This window comes from Lynx canadensis, chromosome A3 (genome assembly GCF_007474595.2).
Source record: "Lynx canadensis isolate LIC74 chromosome A3, mLynCan4.pri.v2, whole genome shotgun sequence".
Lineage (NCBI taxonomy): Eukaryota > Metazoa > Chordata > Mammalia > Carnivora > Felidae > Lynx > Lynx canadensis.
In genome coordinates this window covers 27527948-27549261 of record NC_044305.1, presented here as the reverse complement: position 1 = coordinate 27549261, position 21314 = coordinate 27527948, and the positions used below count along the sequence as shown (strand labels likewise).

Genomic DNA, 21314 nt, shown 5'->3' with positions numbered 1-21314 from the left:
TTGCCACTCCGGGTTCCCCTCGCCCTCTTTTTTTTCCTACGGACTAACACACTAACTAATGTCCTCACTTCCTACATTTATCGTCCCTTCGCTTCACTAGAAGGTCAGCTCTCCAAAGACCAGGGCTTCGTCTGTCTCCTCTGTTCAATTTTATGTCCCAAGCATCTCTCCCAGTGCCTGACATTGTTGGTGTAACCGAATGAGGGAACGAGGGCCCCGTGGGCCCCCAAGCCGAACACGGAGACCGGGTTTGCAGTGAAGAAAATTTTAATTTGCAAGGCCACCTAACGGGGAGATGGGGGTGGGGGTGGGATCTCAAATCTGCCTGCCCTGAAAAAGGGGTCTTGAGGCTTTCCCGGATTTTAGGGAGAGCCTGGACCAATGTGATTGGAAGCTACAAAGGGGGAGGTAAAGTTGAGGGCATTGTTGATTCGCGCAGGCGCAGTCCATCAGGACGCTCCTTAGATCGCGGGCCGCTCAGCGCGTGGAAAGCCACTTACTTACACAAATGTGAGTTGCGCATCAGAGAGAGTTCATCTATGAGAGGCGGTGACAAGGCCCCATGGTATATTCCCTAGGCTAACTGCCCTTTAGAAGCAGGCAGTCTGTTGTGGAAAGAAACAGGCTTTGGGTTACAGTTCGCTTCCCTCTAGCTACTCTGAACGCAGGACCATAACTTAGCCTTGTTTTCAGATCAGAAGCGGAGACTTTTTTGGAAAGCGCCGGTTTCACTGGCACTTAATAAAAGTTGCTCAGTGACTGAAGCCACTGAATGAGGGTCTGGATGTGCGGGCTATAGCAAGATCTCTGAGATACTTGGTAGAAAAGGCAAGCCTCAGAAAGCAGTCGGCCGTATGCCCCAGTCTGTAAAGAATGCGGGTGGGACGTTTTCCCGTAAACCTAAAATTGCTCCCACAAAAGATACTACCAGTCTTTTTTTTTTTTTTTTAAGGTTACGTATTTATTTTGAGAGGAAGAGAGTGGGGAGGGGCAGAGAAGGAGAGACACAATCTCAAGTAGGCTCCACGCTGTCAGCACAGAGCCCAACAGGGGGTCGAACTCACCAACGGTGAGATCGGTGAGATCATCGCGACCTGAGCCGAAGTCGGAAGCACAACTGACTGGGCCACCCAGGTGCCCCGATAATAGTAAGTCTTTTTTTTTTTTTTTTAAGTTTGTTTATTTTTGAGAGAGAGGGAGAGCGCGTGCACGCATGCGTGGGGGGAGGGGCAGAGAGAGAGGAAGACACAGAATCCCAAGCAGGAGCCAGGCTCTGAGCCGTGAGCACAGAGCCCGACCCCGGGCTCGATCTCACAAACCACGAGATCATGACCTGAGCTGAAGTCGGATGCTAAACTGACTGAGCCACCCAGGCGCCCCAATAACAGTCTTAATTGAACAACCGAAGCTGTAAAAATATCTGGAGATGACAAGGAAAGGGAGTATATTTTGGTTGGGGTTCATCCATTCGTGCACGTGAAAGAGGGCTTCAGTTGTCTCCGTCCTGACCTCAGACTTTTCACTAGGGTTCTTTCCAGCTGGTCTCTGCCAGGTGGGCAGAGCATCCCCTGCTGGGAACAGAAACTGTCCCCTCCAGCCACAAGGACACCCTGAGCTAGCAGGAGGAGGAGCGATTTGACCTTCACTGCCCACCTGCAGGGACCCACCCCCTTTGTCCCGCACCTTCCTTATATAGACCTGGAAGTATTTTCGGCACTTTGGAAACTGTCTCTGACACATTCGTCCTCTGTCTTTCCGGTGTTGGCCTTGCTGAAATCGATTCCTTTCTTGTTTCACCTCTACTCGTCTCTCTGCCTCTGGATTTGATCAACAGCGCGTGTGGCAGAACCGGATCTGTTTTGCACCCCCGTGCCCTGGCTACATATGCAACAAACATTTATTAAGCTCCCAATGTATAGTGGCTATATTAGAAACAGATATCTGGAAAGGTTTCTTTGGAGGAGGTAACATGTGAGATTGGCTTCGAAATTACAGATAGGATTGTGCCAGAGATGGGACAGAAAGGGTATTCTAATAGAAGAATTCATATGGAAATTTTGGTGGCTTCGATGTACTATAAATACTTAGAGAATGGTAAGTAGTTCTGGCTACATATAAGAAAGAACAAGGATAAAATTGTCAAGGTTTATTGGTCCCAGCTGAGAAGGGACAGAAATGTGAGGCTTAGGCATTTTTCTTAATTTAGCGAGCAAGAGGGGAGTCCTTGAGGGTTGATAATATAGACATTTAAAAAAAATTTTTTTAGGGGCGCCTGGGTGGCGCAGTCGGTTAAGCGTCCGACTTCAGCCAGGTCACGATCTCGCGGTCCGTGAGTTCGAGCCCCGCGTCGGACTCTGGGCTGATGGCTCGGAGCCTGGAGCCTGTTTCCGATTCTGTGTCTCCCTCTCTCTCTGCCCCTCCCCCGTTCATGCTCTGTCTCTCTCTGTCCCAAAAATAAAAAAATAAAAATAAAAAAAATTTTTTACACTTATTTATTTTTGAGAGACAGAGCACAAGCGGGGGGAGGGGCAGAGAGAGAGGGAGACACAGAATCCGAAGCAGGCTCCAGGCTCTGAGCCGCCAGCACAGAGCCCGAGGCGGGGCTCGAACTCACAGACCGAGAGATCGCGACCTGAGCGGAAGTGGGACGCTTAAACCGACTGAGCCACCCAGGTGCCCCTGAAGATATTTTTAAATGGAAAACAAAAATACCCTAAGAGGCCCCCGGTGAGGTGGCAGGAAGTGAAACCACACCAGCAGGGATGCGGATCCAACTGAAGGGAGGATGGTTGGAGTCAGAAAGGAGCATCAGAGGAGGGGACAGGAGCAGCGTCCAGGTGGAGGCCCCCCAGGAAGCACATTCTTGTGTCCTCGCAACCCAAATGGTTCCTTAGCCCCTGCCAGCCGAGAGGGAGAGGGGTCTGCTCACCTCTCCTCCCAAGCTTTTGCCTGGAGAGTGATTGCTCTCTTGAGCAATTGAATGTCTCCGAGAACACGGCAGAAAGCAGGTCAGAATTCCCAGCAGAAGTCAACAGGCAATGAACAAATGTACAAGCCCCAAGCCCTGGGCGATACGTTCCCCACCCCACCCGGCCCCACCCCCCACTCCAGCCACCGGCCGTGTGAGTTGGGTTCGAATATGACCTCACGCTTACCAGCCAGGACACCTTGAGCCAGTCGCTGAACCTCTTTGGAGTCTCAGCTTCCCCACCTGTAAAGTAGGAAATGAAAGCATTGCCTGCCCGCGACCTAGGATCCCTGAAAGGTTTCATCAGATATGAACGACTGCAACATGGCAAAGCGGTTATTTGTCGGTCGTTATTTTGCCGCGGCTCTTGACTTCTCGGGGCCTCTGTTTCCTCATCTGTAAAGTGGGATTGCGATAGTAGCCCCCCCCCCCCCAAAGGCTGTGAAGAGCAGATACACGGATTCATGTCAAGCTCGGTGCCTGGCACAGAGTCAGCACACACTGCCTGTCAGGATTTCTGCCCCATGAGGAGGGCGCTGTTAACACCCCCACTTTCCAAGTGACTTGCTTAAACTCCACTATTCGCACCAGGAGTTGGGGCTCCAGGGAGCCCTGCCCCTGGAGTGACAGGAATTACGGTGGCCCTGGGGCAAGGCCAGAGGCAGCCTGGGCAGGTCTTCTGCCTTCTCGGGGTCAACCCTCATAAAATGTGGATGGCGGTAAGCGCCCGAGAATGTGAGCCCTTTGCTGCGCCCGCGGGGTCACCGGGATCTTCAGGATCGGGGTGGCCGGGCTGGGCTCCAGACACACAGTAGGCTCTTGGTGCAGCCGACAGCCCCGCCCCCCGCCCCTCCCCCTCCGCTGGGCTGGGCGGGGCAGGTTAATACTAACCCGGCCGCCTCCGCCCCTCCCAGGCAGAGTCACTTGGGACCGGGACCTGCAGGTAAGCCGGCAGAAACTGGGCGGCTCAGGCCTCTGAGGGCACGGCTGCCTCTACCGAGGGCCGGCTGACACGGGGCCCTGAGCGGGGGAGGGGGGGGGGCACTTATCTGGGGGACAGCCAGTGGCCTGTAGCTTCCCATCCCCCCCCCCCCCCCCCCCCCCAGTTTCAGACTCCTGGGTTGGAGGCCAGAGGGATAGGAGGGACGAAGGGCCTCTCCCTCTGCGGTCCGTCGGAGCCGGGAGCCCAGCTGGGACGCCCGGTGGACTCCAGCCCCCTCCTCCCCGGGCCAAAAGACTGGGCTCCCCCACCGACCTCTGCCCGGCTGCATGAACACGCCGCTGGGGAAGTCTAGACGGCCATTCCTGCCAGGTTGCGCTGGAGCCTCACCAGCCTGGCAGGAGGGCTGGGGGTTGGGATGAGCACGGAGGGGAGGCTGCTTGACCAAGGTCAGCCTCGTGGGAGGCCCCGAGGAGGAGGAGGAGGAGGAGGAGGAGGAGGAGCAGGAGGAGGAGGAGGAAGGGAGCTGGAAGTCTCTGCCAGCCGGCCTGCTGGGCTCCCATGATCTCCTCCCTTCCTCCCTGTCAGCCAAGACCCGCAGAACAGGCCCATCCCCGCCCCCTTTCTTAGATGGAGAAACCAGGCCCCAGAGAGGGTGAGCAGCTAGCCTGAGGACACACAGTGGGTGAGCACAGGCCCTGACGGCCACCACAACCTGAGATGGGGGGGATGGGGGGGGGGACACGGTGTGGGCAAGCACCGCCTCCTCTCTGGGCCTCGGTTTCCCCGCGTCTGTGAGATGGGAACATTGAGTTGGAGAGGGCCCGGGACTCCAAGATGAATGAGAGGCGGAGAAGGCCCCTTGATACATGTGGACGTGAGTGAGGGGGTGAGGGCGGTGGCTGAGCCAGGCCAGGGTTCCAGCACACCCTGCTACTCCCCTACTTCCATCGCCTCCCCTCCTGCCCCCTGCCCTCTCCGCCCCACCTCCTCCTTTGCCCCCCCTCTGTCTCTCCGGTCTCTCTGTCTCTCTGCTCATTTTGGCTTCTAGCTTTGGTTCTTTCTCTCCCTGCTCTGTCCTCTCAAAGCCATCCTGCTCCAGCCCCGGACAACCTCCCCACCTCTCTCATGAGGGCGGGCCGGGCCCCAGGTGGGGGTCACCGAGGACTCCGGGACAACACTGACTCAGACCCCTGTCCAGGAGCGGGTGTAGACCGTGCCCACACTGCCAGCTGGCATGGCCCAGGCCAGCCAGGTCGACTCAACCCGCATGGCTGAGGCAGGCTGTCGACCCAGCCCTTGGCAAACTAGGTGGCCACCTTGGCACTGGGAGAGAGACAGGGCCCTGCTCACACAAAGATTATACTACAGTGGGAGAGGTCGGCACTCAAAAGATAAGACACAGATAAATCGTCGCAACTGAACTGAGGAGGGCACAAAGCAGAGAGCCGGGGAGGGTTCGGACCGGAGCCTCCTGATGGTCAAGGTCGGACAGGGCCTTTCCCTCCTGGTGGGGCAGAGGGTGGCCCGGCCACACACTGAGGGTACACTGGCCCTCCACCCCCACCCCCTGCACCCCCCTGGGCCTAGGACTCTCAGCTTCCGCTGCAAAACTTTGAAGGAAAGAGACCTCTTCGGGGAGGGGTGGGGGGGACACTCCTGGCTTCTGTACCTGTGTGCCCACGTGTCATGGAGCGGACTGAGCCTGAAGAGTCTCATTCAAAGCCTTGGGGTTCTGTTCTCCCACAGTCGCTGATGGGGCCCCAGGAAGTAGCCAGGCCTTGGAGTCTGTCTCAGGGTTCTAACAGGCTGGCACCCCGTTTCTCCCCGGCCCGGCCCACGCGGTGGGGAGGCCCGGGGGTGAGTGAAAAGGGATCCTGCTCAGTGTGGCCCCTGCCACATCTTCACGATCCCCCTGCCTCCGGGGCTCTGCTCAGGCCGTGACGGTCAGACGCGCCTCGGTTCAAACCCCAGCCCCCAGCTGACCCGCTGGGTGACCCCGGGCACATTACTTTGCTCTTCTGAGCCACGGTTAACTCATTTATGAAATAGGGGTGATCGTCCTGCCTACCTCGGGATTGTGGAGAGGATTTGATGGAGAGTGTGTGTAAAGCGCTTGGCCAGTAGATGATGGCTGTTGTTACAGTTCTCATTACTGTTATCATTACTGTCTCTTTTTGCCTGGATTCCTCCACCAGCTTCCTGATAATTAACCTATTTGGCAGGTCTCGTTCCTACGCCTGCCCCGGCCCCACATTACTCTCTTCACAACAGCCAGCGTGATTATGGTAAAACGAAATTACAGCCGGTCCTCCCTCTGCCCAGGAAGGGAGACTTGGGCTCAGGGAAAACACCTAAACTCTTGCCTCCAGGGCCCTGTGTGACCTGCCCATCTCCTCCCACACTGGCCTCCTGGTTCTCCCAACACCAAGAGCTGTTTCTGGGACCTGGCAGGTGAGGCCCCACCCCAGGGCCTTTGCACTTGCTGTTCCCGCCCCCTGCACTACTCTCCCCTGGGAGCGCTCACTCTCACATTTCCTTCATGTTCCCCCTGACAATCCTGCATAGGAATGCCGCCCTCCCAGCTCTGCTCCCCTCCCACAGCCCTCATCACTGCTGACTTGCTCAGTGTTTCACAGCAAGTGCCCAGTAAATACTGGTTGAATGAATGCACCCGCACTGCAAGGTCACTATAAGAAAAAGAGAGAAGAGAGATAAGGACTTTTAAAAAATTGCCCAGCATACTCCCTCTGAGCCACTCCTCAGTACTCTGAAACCACAGGGTACTCTGCACGTGCAGTTCCCTCTGCCTAGGACCTTCTCCCCCACTCCGCCCCTGACTCATTTCACTGATGGCCACATCCCCCATCAGTGTCTCCCAGGTCCAGGAGCATGTGGCACTCGGTATGTGCTGAAAGTAGGCCAGGGCAGGAGAGTCACGCAGGAGATGGGTTAGGCTGGGCCATTCCACCATCATAACTGCTCTCTAGCCAAGAGAAGAGACTTGTGGGACCAAATCACTTCCCTCAAATTACAGAACCCAGAGAACTCGGCTCTGGGGTGTAGGGATTCAGTCTTTCAGTGCATAGAACCTAGTGCACATGAATGAAATTCAGGCTCCTTACCTGCCTATCTGCTCTCATCTCCCCATCAAGCCCACTGCTCCAGCCGCACTGGCCCAGGCTCATTCCTGCCCCAGGACATTTGCACAAGCTGTTCCCTCTGCCTATATTTTCTTTGGGTTTCTTTATTCTTTTTTTTTTTTTAACACATTTTTTTCTTTAAATCCAAGTTAGTTAAACATACAGTACCATGATGATTTCAGGAATGGAATTTCGTGATTTTTGCACTTAATGGAAAAACTGATATATTTGATTTTATACCTGTTATACATATTTAACGATTCTTTAAAAAAAAAATGTAAATCCAAGTCAGTCAACACAGCGTGATAATGTTTTCAGGAATAGAATTTTGTGATTTTACACTTAATATTCTACTTTTCACTTAAAAACTATTTAAATATTTGATCCGGCTGGAATTCCTTTTTCAGGCGTCGGGAATAGGAAGTAAGAAAGAGATCTAGCTTTATTTCTTTTTCCCAAAGGAGTACCGTAGCAAGTCAGGTTTTCTGACTGGTTCTGTGCAGGAAAACCACAGGCGTGAATGAACGTGTAGCTGGACAGCTTGCTGAACTCTCTCGTTATTTTAATAGCTTTTCAGAGGATACAAGTAACCATGTTTCTTTAGCAAATCCACCTCCTCCCTTTAATTATTGACTTCTTCCTCTTTATTAGAAATATCGTTTATTGCCTCCCCTATATCCTTTGTTTATTTTACACTACCTTCTGCGGTCAAGGCCTAGAGCACTGAATCAACACCGCACCGCCGACCGTTGACTGTTTCTGTCCGTTTCTCCTGGCGTTTCTGAGACTCTGGGGGAATGTTACTCAGAACACAGACGTTTGCTACTATTTTGACTCCGCTATGGAGTGCGGTACCTATCAATATGAAATGACTCAGCGGCTTAATTTATACCCTTGGCATCAAATCCCATATTAAGGCTCTTTGTTTTCTCTCTCTCTCTCTCTCTCTCTCTTTCTCCCTCCATTCATCCATCTCTTTGCATTTCTCTGGAAGATGTTTGCTCCCGAGTTTACTCGTAACTTGTCAATGCCTCTTTAAGGTGTATTTCAACAACTAATGTTTGGTTTTGGTTTTTGATCAAATTCCCGTTAGGGCAAGACCAGAGCTTCTGAGTTGGGACATTCAGAATAAAGGAGATAAATGTTAGTTTCTGGCTACTATAACCAGTCTGATATATCCTTGAACATCTATGTCTGTCCGCTTGGCCAGTGTTTTGCTATATATAATGTGAGTAGCTTAAACAAGATGAAAGCTTACTTACAACGTAAACAACACTGAACAAACAAAATAGTTCAGTGGAAGGCAGAACAGGACTGGTTCTGCAGCTTTGTGCCACAAAGTCTTGAAGTCTAGTCTCCCTCTAGCCCCCACACCATCCCTCTTGGCGCAAAACGGCTGCTGGAGTTCTGGGCATCACACCCGAATTCCAGACAGCAGGATGGAGGAAGAGAGGGAAGGTACACCCCCTCATCTTTAAGGAGACTTCTCAAAGTCCTCACAGCCTCATCGGTCTGGCCTCGATTAGATGGCCATGCACCGCTGCAAGGGAGGCTGGGAAGTATAGTCTTGTAGCTTTTTGTTTTTTGATTTCTAACGTTTATTTTTGAGAGAGAGACAGAGTGTGAGCAGGGGAGGGGCAGAGAGAGAGGGAGACCCAGAATCCGAAACAGGCTCCAGGCTCGGAGCTGTCAGCACAGAGCCCGACGCGGGGCTCGAACCCACGAACCGTGAGATCATGACCTGAGCCGAAGTCGGACGCTTAACCGACTGAGCCACCCAGGCGCCCCTGTACTCTTGTAGCTTGGTGGCTGTTTGCCCAACTGAAAATCTGGTCTCTGTAACAACAAAAGAAGAAAGGAAGAGGGACTCATGGGAGGCAGCAGCCATTTGCCTTGGAGTATCATTCAACCTCTCCCTGTTTGTCCTTCCATATCGGTTCACCGATCGTAGACAGAATTCTGCCTGAGTTGGTGTAGGGCAGCTTTGTCGCAGTGAGATCCTGCCCGTCCTGGACCACATTCTGGTCTCAGGTGGGAGTGAGCGGCCGAGAAGCTGGGCACAACAGACCTGTGAGAGAGGTCCTCTCCAGGCGACAGCTGCCTGGAGCTTGTCTCTGTGGGTCCTCTCGGCTTGCCTCGAGCCAGGCCTGTTCCAGGCTGTTAGGCTGGCCTCAACAGGTGAGAGGCCAGAACTTAAGCCACCTGCCTCAGGCCTCCAGAAAGGAGGTGGTGGGGTGAGACGGAAAGCAGGTCGGACTGCCCTCTGCTCCAGGATTGGCTTCCCTCAGTGGAGGAAGGAAGAAGAGAGTTCATCTGGGGCCCGAGAGTCAGATCTGTGTGTGGGAACCGGGAAAGGAGCCGCTGAGGTGTGGGGAATTTCCCCGGGTGAGGCATGGCCACAGAGACGCTTCTGCCCCTTCTAGAAGAACAAGAGAGACTGACATGTGAAGAGGGAGGGACTGAGGGATCAGGCCTGGGTTCCCATGAGGGTTAGGAGGCCACGTGCTGCAGGGGACGAGCTCCAAATCCCACCTCCCCGGACCCCGCCCATCCGCAAAAGGAGGTGACTGGCCCAATCAACATTTCTCTCCGAAATGGTGCCTATGCCCTTACTGGGCCCCAGGCACTGTTTAAGACGCATTAACTCATTAACATATTTGCATCTCATTCCAACGATGAGGGTCACTGTCCTCGATTCCCTTTTTTTTTTTCTTTTCTCTTTTTCTTTTCTTTCCTTTTTCTTTGAAGAGGGTGCTTGGTTGTTTGCTTGCTTTGATGCAACAGCTGTGCGATTCAATGTGTCAAACTTCTCTCTGGCGGCCTCTGGAATGACAGGCCACTGTTAGGGAGGCTTTCCCCTCTGGAAAGGTTAGCCATCAAAGAATGCGTCCGTTTTCCTATCACGAAGAGCCAACTCGTTCAGGAGAAGGGGAAAGATCAGGAAACACCTGGGCTCCACGGCACTGTCTCGTCCCCGATGGCGACCCTGACGCCTCGCTCACCTGATGTTTTTCTCCGGCAGCCCCGCCGCAGGCCGATCCGGGAGGTGGCGGCTTCGTTCGGCACGGGGCGGACATCGCCATGCCCCTCCTGATACACCTGCTGGTCTGCACCTTCGGGCTGGGCTCCTGGGTGGCCATCAACGGGCTCTGGGTCGAGCTGCCCCTGCTGGTGACGGAGCTGCCCGAGGGGTGGTATCTCCCCTCCTACCTCACGGTGATCATCCAGCTGGCCAACATCGGCCCCCTCCTGGTCACCCTGCTCCATCACTTCCAGCCTGGCTGCCTCTCGGAGGTGCCCATCATCTTTACCGTGCTGGGCGTGGGCACCGTCACCTGTACCCTCTTCGCCTTCCTCTGGAATGTCACTCCCTGGGTGCTGGACGGCCCCCACAGCATCGCCTTCATGGTCCTCACCTTCTTCCTGGCCCTGGTGGACTGCACCTCGTCGGTCACCTTCCTGCCCTTCATGAGCCGGCTGCCCGCCCACTACCTCACCACCTTCTTCGTGGGCGAAGGGCTCAGCGGCCTCCTGCCTGCGCTGGTGGCTCTTGCCCAGGGCTCGGGTCTCACTACCTGTGTCAATGTCACTAAGCCGTTAGAAACCACCCCAAGCACCGAGACCACCAGGAAGACTGTCTTCCCCCAGGTACCCGACATTTCCCATGGCCGCGCTCTGTGACTGATCACAGACCGGGCCGCGCGGGGGGGCTCGTGCTTCCTAGATGCTGGGCAGACCGCTGTCCTTGACCCGGCTGCGCTCTCACATCACCTGCCCCCGGGGGAGCTCACTTTCAGAGCGTTTTGTGTTTCCAGCTTGCAAAATCGGGACTGTGAAAGTGTATTTCCTCAAAATTCCCCGGGTGATGCTAAGGTACGGCCAGGGCCAAGAACCGTTGGCTTTAGCCACGGCTTCGTGTTGTTTCACATGTCAGACTTTGTTTCCCCCTGGGTCTTAGACACCTCACACGCACCCGGTATTGCCCAAACCATAGCAGTTCATCACCGGGCGCAGACCAGTGGCCCCAGGCGGCCGTATCCTGCAAGCGTTTGACTTTGACTGTTTGCCTTGGTTGAAGACATTTAAACGTTTGAAATGTCCCACGCGTAAATCTAGATGTCCATAGGTTATCTCTCGAAAAGCGATTTGGCCGTGGGGCGCCAGGCGGGCTCAGTCGGTAGGGCACGCGTCTCCTGATCTCCGGGTTGTGAGTTCGAGCCCCACGTTGGGCCTGGAGAGGACTTGAAAGCTTTAAAAGAAAAAGCGAGAGAGGGATTGGGCCACACCAGGCCACCTTCCCACAGGGCGACTTTGGGTGACGCTGCCCCTGCTCAGAACACATCTGTGGCTGGCAGCCCTTGGCAGGCGGTAGTGTGGGAAAAGGTGGAGCTCCTAAGTCAGAATCAAGTGGGCCTACGTGGACTGGTTTTGTCACGCACTCCCTATGGCCCTCGGGTTAGACAGACCGTTCTGACCCAGGCAAAGGGCTGGTCCCCAGGGAGCCGTCAGACCTCGTGAGCATTTATTATCATTACCTTAGGAGTTATGTGTTATGTCATTCATCCCTTATTAACAATGCATGCTATTTATTGTACATTATTATTAACATTGTTGTTACCTGTGCCCTGACATCCCCCGCGGACCCGGCTGAGCCTTGTTGTGTCTTTCCCCAGGGAGCTAACAGCACTTCTGCGTCTGACCTTGCCGGGACGGCACATTCCGCGGTCCATCTGGAAAGTCGCCACCTGCCGGCCAACTTCTCGCCTTTGGTCTTCTTCCTCCTCCTCTCCTTCATGATGGCCTGCTGCCTGGCCGCTTTCTTTGTCCTCCAGCGGCAGCCCAGACCCAGGGAATCTTCCATAGAAGACCTCCTCACCTCCCAGGTCACCCTCCACTCCATCCGGCCACGGGAAGGGGAGGACCCGGGCCCCCCAGGGCCAAGGGACAACAGCAAGGCCCAGGGACATCCAGAGGAGAAAACGGCCCCCCACCACCCAGCCCACCTGACCTTCATCTACATCCTGGTGGCCTTTGTAAACGCGCTCACCAACGGCGTGCTGCCCTCCGTGCAGACCTACTCCTGCCTGTCCTACGGCCCCATCGCTTACCACCTGTCAGCCACCCTCAGCTCCATGGCCAACCCTCTTGCCTGCTTCCTCTCCATGTTCCTGCCTCACAGGTCCGTCCCACCTGGTCCTGGGGAACTCTTGTTGGGGCAGATTTCGTTCCAGAAGTCAGGATTCCAAACCCCACCTATCAGGCTCTACGTGTAGTGGTTAAGAACAGGGTTTCTAGGGCTTGACTGCCTGGGTTCAGATCCCAGCTCCGTCACGTCCTAGCTTCTGTGATCCTGGATAAGTCACTCCACTTGCCTGTGCCTCAAGGGTACTTATCTGGAAAATGGGGGTGATAATAGTTCTACCTCCTACGGTGGCCGGGAGCATAAGACAAGCTAATTTTGTAAAGATTTTAGAGCAGTGCCTGCACGTGGCAGGTCCAATGTAAGTGCTGACTTGCCTTGACATTGGCCCTTGAGAAGGAATGGGCAGGCGGGAGCTGAGGTTCCCATGTACAAATAGAAGCCCCGGGGCTCAGAGAAAGGGTCTAATTCCCAGGATTTCAGCCCTGTTCTCCTGCCTCCAGCTCCTGCTGGCTCCTTTGCAGCTGCAGTTCTGGAAGAATGGCTAGGCAAATTGATAAAATGCAGATTAAGCCAGTCTAGATTGGGGCCTGAGATTGCCAAATTTAGTCAAGCAACCTCGGTGGTTCCACCGTGGGGGGTTCAGACGCCGGTAGGAGACACAGGCTTTGGAGTCAGGGAACTTCAGGGCCCCACAACCTCCTACCCACCCCTCCGCCCTGCCCATCCTGGCGGTCCTCTCCGACCTGCTCACACCCACCTCCCTCGGCCCAGGAAGAAGGGAGAATGGGAATAGCGACAGAAAAGGTCAGATTGCCAGAGAGCTGAGTGTCCTCCCTTAGGGCTTACAACTGTGGCGGGAGACTAGAGATTTCTGATGAAGCAGAAGCCACAGATCTGCGGGATGAGAGACACCCAGAATGTTAGAAATTGCGAATCTGAAAGCCAGGGGCTCCAAGAATCTTCCAGCAGAAAGTGTCCTCAGAGGCAGGGGCAGACCCTCCGCTCTCACTCAGGACCACAGACGGGTCTTGGTGTCGTGAAGAGCGTAGGCAGGGAGGTCGCAGGGGTGACGACCTCAAACGAAGGACGGTGTCCTCAGTTGTCACACCCGGAGCCTACCTGGAAGGCCACCAGGGCCTCTAGATCAGGCCAACCTCACGTTGTAGACCAGGGTAGATGAAGCCGGAAGGGAAGGGGTCAGCTGAGGTCTCACAACACCCCCTGCTGTGCCAGTGCTGTGATCAAAGCCACCTTCTAGTCGGCCCGGCTTCCTGGCCCAGGTTGGGAATGTTGCAGGAGGAAATGACAGCAGATAAAATACCGGGCGGGGCCCAGGGCCAGGCCCAGCACACTCTGCCCCACAGGCCCCCACAGGCCTGCGACACTCATCTCCTAGGGGAGGAGACGGGCTCAGAGACCAGTCTTACAGCTCAAGTGGGACATGGGATCCGAATCAGGTCCCTGTAGCCCCGGATCTGTTCTGTTCCCCCTGCTGTTAACGTTCAGGGTGACTTAGGCCAGTCTTGCCCCTCAGGAACCTCACTGACCCACTTGAGCCAGGTGGCCTGGAAGTTTCCACGTGGATCTGACCTCTAACCCCGGAGACGCTGACCCCCCCCCCCCCCACCGGGGTGGAGGCGGCAGGGGTCAGGCTTGCCATCTCTTCCATCCTTCTCCCCTACTCTGCCCTAGGTCTCTGCCATTCCTGGGCGTCCTCACAGTGCTCGGGACTGGCTTCGGGGCCTACAACATGGCCATGGCCGTGATGAGCCCCTGCCCCCTCATGCAGGGCCACTGGGGTGGAGAAGTCCTCATTGTAAGTACCTGGCCTGTGGAGCTGTTCCCCGCCCCCCCCCCCCCCCGCCTCACCTAGCCAAGGCCCTTTCCACTGACCAAAGGCTTTGGGCCTGCTCCCCGAGGAAGCCCCAGGTGGGGTTGGGCAGGGGAGGGATGCTTCTCATTTGGGAACAGAGGCTTAGGAAGGTGAGGTGGCTGGTCCAAGGTGACAGTCCAGCCTCTCCCCTGAATGCCGCACCCTTCCCACCATGTGGACGGCCATGCGTCTGTCAGCAGTGGCCTTCTCCCAGACGCCCTTGACTTGGTTATGGGGGGACATAAAGGCTATTGGGTTCTCCTTTGCCCTGGGCATGTGTGTCAACTCAGGGGGCCCCCTTAGCCCTAGAGGGTCACCCCCAAAGGCTCTACTCAACTCGGAGGTTATTCCCTGGGGTTCCCTTAGGCCCGCTAGGTCGCCCTACAAGCACCCTTCTCCCCTGGGGCTCACCCCCAAAGACCCCTTCACTCTGCATCTCCCCTGCCCTGTACCCACAGGTGGCCTCCTGGGTGCTGTTCATCGGCTGCCTGAGCTACGTCAAGGTGATGCTGGGCGTGATCCTGCGCGACCGCAGCCGCAGCGCCCTCTTGTGGTGTGGGGCGGCGGTGCAGCTGGGCTCCCTCCTCGGGGCTGTGCTCATGTTCCCGCTGGTCAACGTGTTCAGGCTCTTCTCGTCCGCCGACTTCTGCAGCCTGCAGTGCCCCACCTAGGACCCCTGGCGCGGTCCGTTACATGACCCTGACCCGCTCCCGTTGCTAACACTGGAAACCTGGGCAAGGCATGCAGCCCAGGCCACAGGGCAAGTGGCGGGGAGCCGGGGGGCAGAGCCCGAGTCCCTACACGTCCACGCAGACTCCGCTTCGGAGCCGGGGAGAAAGCCACGGGCCTCCCACGGGGCCTGGAAATGCAAAGCACAGCCCTGCCCCCAATGCTGGGTCGCGGTGCCTGCAGTTCCGTTTCAGAACTCCCGCGGGCTCTTGAGCGACGGCGGATTTGCAGCCCCCGGCCGGAGGCAGGCTCAGGGGTGTCCGAAGGGGAACCGCAGAGAGGGCGAGCCAGCCCTCACAAGCGGTGTGAGGTCACTTATTTCTCTGTGCCTCAGTTTCCTAAAATGGGGACCATGATAAATAGCACCTACCTCACAGGCGGAGCACAGGGATAAAGGGAAGAAGCACCCAGCATTGGCCATTTCCTGACCTGACGCCCAAGGGAAGTTAAGTGCACATCAACAGAACGGAGAAGTGGCCAGGAGGGTTGAGAGACGACCCCTGCCCGGTATCCTTTTTCCTATTATTCTCACAGAGGAGCTTGTAAAAGGACCCCTGGCTAATGGTGGGGTCTTGGGGCATCTTGACTCCCCAGTTCCCAATGTGGATGGACACTGTGCCCCACACACCCCTTCCCGTCACCGCTCCTGACTCAAGAAGTCCGGCTTCTTGGAAAGCAAGTGACCTTCTGGGAGGCAGAGAGATGGGGGGGTGGGGGCTATGCCAAACCTCTCAAGTGAGTCCCCTCCCCTCCCCCAGCCACCAAGACTGAGAACTGGACCCGAGAACCCTGGGAAGCAGCTCTCTCAGCTGGGGAGGAGTGCATCAGCTACCCGATTATTATTTTGTTTTCTTTTTTCTTTTTTTAGAGAGACATTCCCTGCTTTTAAACTAAGATCAGCCCTCTAAAATCAATATAATCAGTTTTCAGTTCTAAGGTCAAGGCTAAGCTCAGAAACGAACAGAATCAAAGGCTTAGAGAATGTATGGTCCTGGGACTTCTTTTCTTCAGTAGTTTGCTTGCTTGCCACCCGCCCTCCCTTTAATTTATTTTGAATAGATAATACAGTCGCATGTTTCAAAAGTCAGAAAATATAAAATGATGTTCAGCAAAAAAATCCCATCTCTCCTCTCCTTCATCTGCCCCAGTTCCCCTCAACGCACACGCGCACGCGCTTTATTTTCTTTTTCACTCTTACAGAGATTATGCAAATGCAAATACAGACTCTTTTTACAGAAAAAGTGCTAAACTACTGTGTACCTTGTACCTTTCACTCAACAATGAAAATGGAGAGAAGGTTCTGGTTCTTTCCTACGACCACATCATATCCCGTCGTGTGGGGGTACCAAATTTATTCAACCAGTCCTCCGTAGAAAAACATTTGAAGGGGGGCACCTGGGTGGCTCAGTCGGTTAAGCGGCCGACTTCGGCTCAGGTCATGATCTCGTGGTCCGTGAGTTCGAGCCCCGCGTCGGGCTCTGTGCTGACAGCTCGGAGCCTGGAGCCTATTTCAGATTCTGTGTCTCCCTCTCTCTGACCCTTCCCCGTTCATGCTCTGTCTCTCTCTGTCTCAAAAATAAATAAACGTTAAAAAAAAAATTAAAAAAAAAATAAATAAAAAAAAAAGAAAAACATTTGAAGGTACTGGAGACAACATTTAAAACAAAATCTCCCACTGCGATGCCTGGGTGGCTCAGTGGGTTGAGGATCTGACTCTTGATTTCAGTTCAGGTCATGATCCTAGGGTCGTGGAATCAAGTCCCACCATTAGGCTCCATGCTGAGTGTGGAGCCTGCTTGAGATTCTCTCTCTCTCTCTCTCTCTCTCTCTCTGCCCCTCTCTCCCTCTCTCCCACCCATGCACGCTCTCTCGCTCTCGCTCTCTAAAATTGGAATTTTTTTTTAATTTAAAAATCTCCCACCAATCAGAAAAGCTCTCCACAAAAGCGGCAGAGAAAGAAAACAGTTCTATTACTGAATAAGCATTAAACCAGACTGTGGCGCACATCAGACAATCTGCTGAAGAGATTGCAAAGGCAGGAACCCCCACCCTTTTATATCCTCCAGCAGATACGAGCCTACGACCTCCATGTTCTCAGACGATAACTAGTCCTCAAGGAAGGGTACTAGATGGCCCCGTTTGTCACAATTCTTCCTGAATTCACCTGGCAGTTGGGCTAGCTGTCTTTATCTGCAGGAGAAAGAAATTCCTATCTTGGGGCACCTGGGTGGCTCAATCGGTTGAGCGTCCGACTTCGGCTCAGGTCACGATCTCACAGTTTGTGAGTTCGAGCCCCGCGTCGGGCTCTGTGTTGACGGCTCAGAGCCTGGAGCCTGCTTCGGATTCTGTGTCTCCCTCTCTCTCTGCCCCTCCCCCGCTCTCTCTCTCTCTCTCTCTCTCTCAAAAAATGGACATTAAAAAATTTTTCTTTAAATTTCTATCTTTACAAGAGGAGACTTTTTGCAACCTGGAGCCCAACGCTGATGTTAGGTTCCTACCCTCCCACAGAGACTAGGTGATGGGACACTGACCTTCTGGATATGCTCTCCCATCCGTAAGAAAAGTGATCCTGGGTGGCAAAACTGACTAGAGGCTTATTCAGCTTTTTCAAAGACTTGAGTACACCTAAAAGGAGCAGGGAAAGAATTACAAGTTTTCTAGAGTAAATGCTCTAAGGAAAGGGAGAGGCGGTGTCTCCCTCTTTGGCACGAGGGACAATTATTTGTATTTGCCCTTACAAGGGCATTCGGGTTGTTTTCAATTGTTGCCTCCCAGAAGGGATGTTGGAATGGATAATGGGCAAGGATAGGATCTCTCCGTGCTGATGCGGAAAGATGGTCCAAGATTAATTCCGCACACAGAAAGGAGATGCGGAAGAATGCGTAGACTACGGAGTTAGCCACGCTAGTGCGTTCTGTCTGGGACTAGGTGAGGGGGTAAGTGATCTGGCATTTGGAAAAGGCACCTCCATCTGACCTCCCCCCCATTGTTTTGCTTTCACCCACCGTCCTTGGAGGTCTTCTGACATTAGCGGCCTTTAAGTGAAGGTGCGTGAGTCAGCTCCCACAGTCTCCTCTGTACGATGGGGACAATGAGAACATCTCTCAACCAGGGTTGAGCCGATAAGTGCACGTGCTTAGCGCCGCACCCGCAAACAGCAAGCACTCAATAAATGCCACTAGAAGCTCCCACTTTCTTAAACAATTTTTTTTTTCAACGTTTATTTATTTTTGGGACAGAGAGAGACAGAGCATGAACGGGGGAGGGGCAGAGAGAGAGGGAGACACAGAATCGGAAGCAGGCTCCAGGCTCTGAGCCATCAGCCCAGAGCCCGATGCGGGGCTCGAACTCACGGACCGCGAGATCGTGACCTGGCTGAAGTCGGACGCTTAACCGACTGCGCCACCCAGGTGCCCCTAGAAGCTCCCACTTTCTGAGCACCTGGGTGGCTCAGTCAGTTAAGCGTCCGACTTCCGCTCAGCTCACGGATCTCACAACTCCTGAGTTGGAGCCCCGCATCGGGCTCGCTGCTGTCAGTGAGGAGTGCGCTTCGGATCCTCTGTCCCCCATCCCTCTCTGCCCCTCCCCTGCTCATGCACGCTGTCTCTCAAAAATAAAATAAAAACCATTAAAAAAAAAGTTCCCACTTTCTGAGAACACCTCTGAAGGATCCTGGACGGCCCTTCTGCCCCCGCCCTCCAGGAGCTTAAACCTCGAGGCTGATGGAGTCACCCGACATCTCTGTGGTCCAACCCGGTAAGTTCCCTGAAGAATGAACTCAGGGCTCCGGGTTCGGCCTGGGGTTGGCGGCAGGTGGGCTTCCCAGAAGATGCCCCTGAGCTGGTATCTCCAGGAGGTTGGAGGGAAGGGGGCAAAGCGAGAATGAGGATGCCTTCCCATGTTTATAGCAGCACTATCAACAATAGCCAAAGTATGGAAAGAGCCAAATGTCCATTGATGGATGAATGGATAAAGAAGATGTGATATATATATATATATATATATATATATATATATATATATACAATGGAGTATTACTGGGCAGTCAAAAAGAATGAAATCTTGCCATTTGCAACTACGTGGATGGAACTAGAGGGTTAGGGTTAGGGTTAGGGCCAAATTAGAGGAAGATAAATATATGGCTTCACTCATAGGAGGACTTTAAGACACAGAACAGATGAACACAAGGGAAGGGAAGCAAAAATAGTATAAAAACAGGGAGGGGGACAAAACAGAAGAGACTCATAAATCTGGAGAACAAACTGAGGGTTACGGGAGGGGTTGTGGGAAGGGGGACGGGCTAAATGGGTAAGGGGCACCAGGAATCGACTCCTGAAATCACTGTGGCACTAGATGCTAACTAACTTGTATGTAAATTTTTAAAAATTAAAAAAAAAAAGAAGGAGGAGGATGCCTTCCAGCCAGAGGAAACTGCACTGGCAAAAGCCATGGGGTGCGAGGCTTCAGCCTGCATTCCAGAACTCACAGGGAGGGCAGCCTGGAAATCCCAGGGGCAGCTTGTGGAGGGAGGGACCCTTAGAGGCCGAGGTTATGAAGGCACGGAGGGCTGTGTTGGCCTGTGATACAGCCACTGTGGAAGACACTGTGGGAGTTCCCCCAAAAGTTAAAAATAAATACCAGGGCGCCTCGGTGGCTCAGTCGTTTAAGCGTCCGACTTCTGCTCAGGTCACGACCTCAAGGTCCGTGAGTTCAAGCCCCGCGTCGGGCTCTGTGCGGACAGCTCGGAGCCTGGAGCCTGCTTCAGATTCTGTGTCTCCCTCTCTCTCTGCCCCTCCCCAACTCATGCGCTCTCAAAAATAAATAAAAAACATTTAAAAAAATAAAAATAGAAGTACCCTAAGATCCAGCTTTCCCACTTCTGGGAATATGTCTTAAGGAAATAAAATAATTATATCAAAGAGATATCTGCACCTCCATGTTCATGGTAGCATCATTCACAATAGCTAAGACATGGAAACAACTTCAGTGTCCATCGACACATGAATCAAGAAAGAAAATGTATTAGGTGTACCCAATGGAATATTTCTTAAGTTTATTTATTGATTTTGAGAGAGACAGAGTGCGACAGGGGAGAGGGAGAGAGAAAGAATCCCAAGCAGGCTCTGCACTGTCAGCACAGAACCGGGTGTGGGGCTCGAACCCACGAACCACAAGACCGTGACCTAAGCCGAAGTCAGATGCTTAACTGACTGAGCCACCCAGGCGCCCCTACATGATGGAACATTTATTCAGCCTTTAAGCAAAGCAAATCTTGCCCTGTGTAGCAACACGGATGGGCCTTGAGGGCGTTACGCTAAGTGAAATAAGTCAGACAGAGAAAGACAGATACTGTCTGATCTCACTTACACGTGGAATCTACAAAAACTGAACTCCCAGAAACTGAGAGTAGACTGGCGGTTGCTGGGGCTGGTGGGGGCAGGGGGAATGAGGATCTGTCGGTCAAAGGGTACAGACTTAACAGTTATAAGACGGATACGTTCTGGGGATGCAATGTTATAGCAGGGTGACTATAGTTAACAACACTGGGCTGTATAGTTGAAAGTCACTAGGAGAGTAGATCGTAAATGTCCCCACCACCCACCCACAGCCACCCCCCCACACACAAACGGTAACTACTCGAGGTGATGGATGTGTTAGCCGCAAGAGAGTTCCCCAGGATTCAAGGGAAGCCCCAGCTGACAGCCACAAGGCTCTCGATTCTGCCAACGACCTGAATGATCGCAGAAGCAGATTCTTCCCCAGACTTGATTTTAGCCCGGCGGGACCCGTGTCCAACTTCTAACCTACAGAACTGAGATAATACACTGGCATCGTCTTGAAGCTGCTGTTTGAGGTAATTAGTCACAACAGCAGCAGAGAACTGAGACAACGGTGCTCCCACCCTGGCTCTGACAGCCCCTTAAGCCTGTCTGGTGCCTTCATGTGCGTTGTGATGGCCACAAGACAGCCCCCCAGTGTCCCCTAGAAAATGGGCCACACAAAGTCAGGGCGCAGAGCCCTGGCTGGGAATCCGGGGTTCCTTCGAATGAGCTGTCGGCGTAAATACTGAAGTCCCACGCTTCGGAGGGATCCTGAGGGAAGGTGGCCCCGGGGAACTTGGAAACACAATATCATACCAGGACTGCTTTGGGGAGAGACCCACAAAGTCATCTGAAAGAGAATTGAGAGTTATTACCCTAACGCACTTCCTTGGGGCTGGTCAGCCCTCGGATACCCATAGAGGGAGCATCTACCCCATCTATCCCCACTGATGTCCACCACGGTGACCGTCAATGTTATGGCTCTCAAGTGCCTCCCACCCACACTCCTTCTGGTTTGGTCAGATGCCAGGGCACAGCGCCATTCTTGCAATCACCTGCCGGGGGCCTCCTAGTGCCCTGGGCTCTTCCTGAGGCTTTACTGATTTAATTCTCATAGAAGCCCTGTGAAACGTGCCCTATTATTATCAGTGCTATTTTGCACGTGAAGAAACTGAAGCACAGAGAGGTTAAGTACCT

The 21314-nt window shown here is 53.8% G+C and overlaps 2 protein-coding genes across 3 annotated transcripts in view; one reads left to right on the top strand and one right to left on the bottom strand.

Annotated features, from left to right (window-relative positions):
• Positions 1 to 21314, bottom strand: part of FAM110A (family with sequence similarity 110 member A) — a 131653-nt gene that overhangs the window by 25695 nt on the left and 84644 nt on the right. The gene's annotated exons all lie outside the window — the stretch shown is intronic.
• SLC52A3 (solute carrier family 52 member 3) lies at positions 10126 to 16031 on the top strand. Its single transcript, XM_030309880.1, has 4 exons — positions 10126 to 10699; positions 11725 to 12230; positions 13887 to 14010; positions 14526 to 16031. The coding sequence occupies exons 1-4, from the start codon at positions 10133 to 10135 to the stop codon at positions 14736 to 14738; spliced, it is 1410 nt and encodes a 469-aa protein (XP_030165740.1). The 5' UTR covers positions 10126 to 10132; the 3' UTR covers positions 14739 to 16031.